The following is a 6,000-nucleotide window of genomic DNA, read 5'->3' on the forward strand; positions in this document are numbered from 1 at the left end:
CACTCTGAGAAGCCAGTTGGATCAACACTAGAGAATAGTCCTGGGCACATTTAATTCACCAGTACAGATGTAGCTATGAAGCACACAGGATTTCACTAATTTGCATTCCATACTCCTTGGGAAAGATTGGGAGCTTCTGTCTTACCATGTCTGCATTATATTGCTTACTATATAGAAAACCTCCTTGAGTGGCTTCTTTTCCTCCCACGCTGAAACTATTATGGTAAATTTGAGAGTTAATGTTGTGGTTTAACTCGACAGGCAGCTAAACACCACACAGCCACTCGCTCACTCCCCCACAGTGGGATGGGGGAGAGAATCGGAAGGGTAAAAGTGAGAAAACTCATGGGTTGAGATAAAGACAGTTTAATAGGTAAAGAAAAAGCCGCGCACACAAGCAAAGCAAAACAAGGAATTCATTCACTACTTCCCGTCGGCAGGCAGGTGTTCAGCCATCTCCAGGAAAGCAGGGCTCCATCACACGTAACAGTTACTTGGGAAGACAAATCTCCCCCCCCTTCCTTCTTCTTCCCCCAGTCTTATATTGCTGAGCATGACATCATATGGTACGGAATATCCCTTTGGTCAGTTGGGGTCAGCTGTCCCAGCTGTGTCCCCTCCCAACTTCTTGTGCACCCCCAGCCTACTCACTGGTGGGATGGGGTGAGAGGCAGAAAAGGCCTTGACTCTGTGTAAGCACTGCTCAGCAGTAACGAAAAAATCCCTGTATTATCAACACTGTTTTCAGCACAAATCCAAAACACAGCCCCATACTAGCTACTATGAAGAAAATTAACTTTATCCCAGGCAAAACCAGCACAGTTAATAATAAGAAAAAAGATATGTATGACTACTTTTGTTTTTATTTTCATTCTTGAGAGATTGCCCTTGCACAGTTGTCAGACAGTTGATGCTGGCAGTGAAAACAGATACAACTTTCCCACTCTGCATCATTAAAATATTTTTAAAAAGTCGTGAACCATATGCATACTATGCTTAGCTAGAAAGTTAAACTTTATCATCTTGAACATAAAGGTAAAATTATCTCTTAGAGAAAGCTGAACATCAGCACCTATTAGATTTTAACTTAAACTAATCAAAGTTAGAAGAAAGTGGCACTGGTGAGGCCGCACCTCGAGTACTGTGTTCAGTTTTGGACCCCTCACTACAAGAAGGATGTTGAGATGTTGGAACGTGTCCAGAGAAGGGCAACGAGGCTGGTGAGGGGTCTGGAGAACAAGTCTTATGAGGAGCGGCTGAGGGGGCTGGGGTTGTTTAGCCTGGAGAAGAGGAGGCTGAGGGGAGACCTCATTGCTCTCTACAACTACCTGAAAGGAGGTTGTAGCGAGGTGGGTGTCAGTCTCTTCTCCCAAGTAACTGGCGAAAGGACGAGAGGAAATGGCCTCAAGTTGCGCCAGGGGAGGTTTAGATTGGACCTGAGGAAAAATTTCTTTACTGAAAGAGTGGTTAAACATTGGAACAGGCTGCCCAGGGAAGTGGTTGAGTCACCATCCCTGGAAGTATTTAAAAAACGGGTAGATGTGGCGCTTAGGGACATGGTTTAGTGGGCATGGTGTTGTTGGGTTGACGGTTGGACTCGATGATCTTGGAGGTCTCTTCCAACCTTAATGATTCTATGAAAGTTGCTATAATAAACTGTTCTGATGATCTCATCCTGCAAAAATGATACTTTGGTCTTAACATGTAAAGCAATACCTAGAAATACCTAACTTTTATAGTACCACTGCCATGAGCTAGAAGCCCTCAGTTACTTCCAAAGCTCTCTGAGAAACCTCACACATATAATCATATTCATATATGGTTATATACGAATAAATATATTTCTGAGTTTCTGAGAGACATTGTGAGAGTACAATTAACCACAAAAAAGAGAAGAGGAACTGTACCAACTTTGAGGCAACTGAGGGAATTCTTTCAGCATTAAGGTATCCACTCAGAAAAAAACCCAAAAAGTCTGGCATCTGAAAGCATAAGGAATCACAAAGACTAAATTGTTATCTCACAAAATATGAATTAAAGAAATACAAAGATTCTGAAGAGGTTTTTTCAAGAGATGGTGTGAAAGTGCATAATTTCATATGAATTAAGTTATTTTGGGTTTTTTGGATTACATTTTGTTAGCTTGTTTTGAGTTTTATCTGGTGTTGGTTTTGATTCTTAGGTCTGAAAACGCTTTCATTTTAAGCCTGTATTTTTAATTTTTTTTTTTTACTTGGGTTTTTCCTTTCTTTTTTTTTTGACTGAAATTGCTAACTTGTATCCTCAAATTTGGCACTGTGGACTTCCATGACAGGAATGTGTTCGAGATTTGATTTATTGCATAGACAAAGTATTAGGCATTTAAAATAAATTCTGCCCCATTTATATTCATGAGTGTTTTTTTCCCAAAATGTGAAGGTAATTGAAAAGAAATACAACATGGAGTAAAAAATGGTAAAAAGAAAATACTTTATTTCTTTAGTTCCTGATGCAATAAACTTGGAAATGAGCTTTTCTTTTTAAAAAGGGTCTGTCACATACTCCTACAGATTTCTGCTTCAAGGAATAAGCATTTCTTTGCCAACCACCTCAGAGGTGAATACCTCTGAGGTAAAATCTCAAGTTTGTTGAACAACAATGTTTGCCAGAAGTTCATGACAGAGGAAAAGGCATAAATGTATTATTTAAAATGCCTTAGATGGAATTAGGAGAGCTTTCCAAACTTAACACATTTAAAGGTAGATAAATAAATCTAAATCTAGAAATCTTTTCCAAGTATGTTAGCCAAGTAAGACTCGTTGCTAGAACACTTCACTGAGGTAACTTGAAAGTATAGTGATTGGTTTGACAAATGAACAGCTTTATCTGACTGGTATTATCCAGTCAAATAGTAATTATCCAATAATTAACCATTAAAAGAACATATATAATATAGGCTGAGAGATCGAATTCTCCAGCAAGAAGTTTCTCCTCAGCACAAAGGGTTCAGCACTGTAGCACGTTCATGAGCTTAAGTAATGGATATCATTAAGAAGGTACTTACGTTAGGTCTTAATCCTGCCGCCATTTCATAATACTTCTCGGCTTCTTCATTGAGACTGGCTTGTCTATCAGCACAGAAAAAAACAATATAATTACACCTCATTTTCCTTGGGTTAAAAAAGAAACCATACCTAAAGAAGCATAGCTAAAAACAAAATACTGCAACTACTCCCCACTGTTTAAGGATATTACCTTAACAAATGCACAAAATATATCAATCTAAAAGATTTTTTTATAGTTCAGAATATCCATTATCACAAATCCTTTTTGCCTACCTTATTTTCTCTTTAGTTCTGAAATGATATTAGTACACCCTGGAGAGAAATGCAGAAGGCCAAACACTCATCTGAGGCAAAAACAAAGATGTACCAGTCTTCACCAGAGGAAAACCTGGCTCATTTTTTGTAATTAGCTATATTTTAACGGTAAACTATGAAGCTGTAGATTATACAATAATGCAGTTCCTTTCTTTGTGCCTCCCCAAGAACACTATCATTCCAGAAAAAAAGATTAAAAAGAAATCAGATAATACAATGATTTCTCAAAAACAGATTTCCACAACTCAGGGACTTCATTCAGAAAAGAGAGTTCTGATTTCAACATTTACTCACATGAGTCTGAGAAGGGATTTAAACTTAGATCTCATATCCTAGGGGAATAAGATGAGTTTCGGGGTACCTGAAGCACTATTAGCTCACCTCTTTTTCTTTTCCTTACTAATATAGATGGTATCTACATTCTCCTAGTAGTTTAATTTTTATTTCTTCTCCCGAGTTTTCAGTTTAATACCTTCAAATGAAAATGCGGTATGTGGCCAAAGAAATCCAAACACATTTTTGTCTCAACAGGCTCTTTTTATCTCTTCTCTCAAACTCCTCTCTTCCCTGTTTGTCTTCACGTTCTTAATTTCCCTCCAACTATTTGTTTTGGCTACTGGCCCAATGAATATCAGTTGATCACATATGTGTCATCAGATAGATGGTAAATATGTAAGAACAACCAAGCAGGACTATCAGGCAGGCTACATATCTTCTGCTAAAGTTATTTCTTTTTTTTCTATGAAAAGTTAAGTCCCTTCATAGAAGAGTTAGGATGGGAGATCTTCAGCATATTTGTGTTTGTTATGTGATTACAGATGCATTTCTCTGATACAAAATGGAAAAATTAGAAAACAAGGATAACACTGAGTAGGGTTGGTTGGTTGTTTTTTTTTTCTTTTTCTTCTCCTTCCAAGAACAGTTACTAGTTCAAAGAGTATCAATCAACTGAGCACTTGTATCTGGAGATTTTACCTTGTTCATTACATGAGCTTTTACATGCTTTGTTATTCAGTGATCAAAATGTGTTCTAATTTTATGTTTCCATTCACCCAAATTTTAAACATTAGTCACATAATACATGATAGACAATTAATCCCAATCAACACATTTTGACAGTTATTGGTCTTGGGAGGAGAAAGGGAGGAAGGATAATCCCTTTGAAGTTTCTCACATAATTCACGTGAAAGCTGAAACCACTTCCTGACTAACAATTTGCCAAGTAGAACCTGGTTTATACCTGTTAACTGTTTTAAATTACTTTGCACATGTATCGTCGACTCAGTGGTTAGAAACGATTGAATGTCTAAAAATACTCATTTAACATGCTTCTGAATCACTCCTGCTGGGCATTAGTAGCACTTGAAAAGACTGGGGAAAAAAAAAATCTCATACTTCTGAATTTCAGAATTTACTACAAGGCACGTAAAATGAAACATGTCACAGAGCTTTTTTTTTCCTGTTTGCACAGAACTGTCAGGAGACAAAGCATTTCTGAATGTGGTAAAATTCTGCACAATAAACAAGGTGCCTTACTCAGGAGGCAGATACAGACGGTACACTTCACCTCCAAAAAGTGTTGTTGGCATGTGAACATGGAACAAATTAAAATCCTGTCCCCTTTTAGCTCAGTGGAAATACATGGCTTGCTTTCCTCCCACATGTACATCTTGAAACATGGATCATTAATTCCTAAGTTGAAATCAGTTTGAATTTATAGTTCTCCATTAAAAACAGTTTATAGAAATGAATGCACACCACACTAATCTGGTCAGGAAAATGCCAGTTCCATTTCTGGGGCATTCAGCAACAGTTCCTTTAGTTAAGATACGGCAGAATTCTGGTTCCCATTTTCACTGGAAATCTAAACTAGAAATTCATTATGTTAAACTCTGGAATGGCTTTCCCTTGAGAAAAATAAAAGGCACAGAGGTAGGAAATTGCAGTAACCCTATGCCACCGAGCAGTAAAGGGCTCTGGATCAATGTCAAACAATGGAAGGACACTACTGAAGGAAACATAATTCACATTAGAGTAAAACATTAGATAAGATGTTGATAATAAAACAGAAAGGAAGGAAAGGAAGCAAAGAGAAGTTTGGAAGACAGAGTCCTTTTCATAGTTACGAGCTATATTTCAATGTCTATCCTGAGTCTTTTCATGAGAACTGACCTTGAAAACACATCTGATTTCCCCCATTAACACCTAGCATTCAATCTTATTTTAAGGGACAAAAATGTCTCCTCTTTTTATTCTCTCATATCTTTTAACCTGAGCCTCCAGACCTACCAGTTCCCGGTATTTTGTTCCAGCTGACTGCTAGTGACACCTCATAAATGTGCTTGACAACACATCACTCTTAGGTTCTCTTGACACCCAGTTATATTCAGCTTGCATTCATTTTGAATCTTTATGTTGATCACTGGAAAAAATTGCTTTAAGAGACAAACAACACCAAAGCTGACTGGTTTAGATACATAAACATGTGAATGGGAAAGGGCTATTTTTAACCTGCCTATTGTTTGGCATAAGGCTTCAGACTGCTGATTTTTTTTTTTAAAGTGAAATCATGGATGTCAGTCCAGCTATAAGGAAGTTTTCTTCAAAGAGATTCCTATTTTAAAATACTGAATGTTGATAC

At 37.5% G+C, this 6,000-nt stretch overlaps 1 protein-coding gene across 1 annotated transcript in view; it reads right to left on the bottom strand.

Moving 5' to 3' along the window:
- The window catches only part of TMTC2 (transmembrane and tetratricopeptide repeat containing 2), a 160,590-nt gene that overhangs the window by 20,681 nt on the left and 133,909 nt on the right, over positions 1–6,000 (bottom strand). The window contains exon 11 of the mRNA XM_009327653.1: positions 3,044–3,107. Within this exon, the coding sequence (XP_009325928.1) occupies positions 3,044–3,107 (64 nt within the window). The remainder of the gene's footprint in view (positions 1–3,043; positions 3,108–6,000) is intronic.

This window comes from Pygoscelis adeliae, unplaced genomic scaffold, assembly GCF_000699105.1.
Source record: "Pygoscelis adeliae isolate BGI_AS28 unplaced genomic scaffold, ASM69910v1 Scaffold113, whole genome shotgun sequence".
NCBI lineage: Eukaryota > Metazoa > Chordata > Aves > Sphenisciformes > Spheniscidae > Pygoscelis > Pygoscelis adeliae.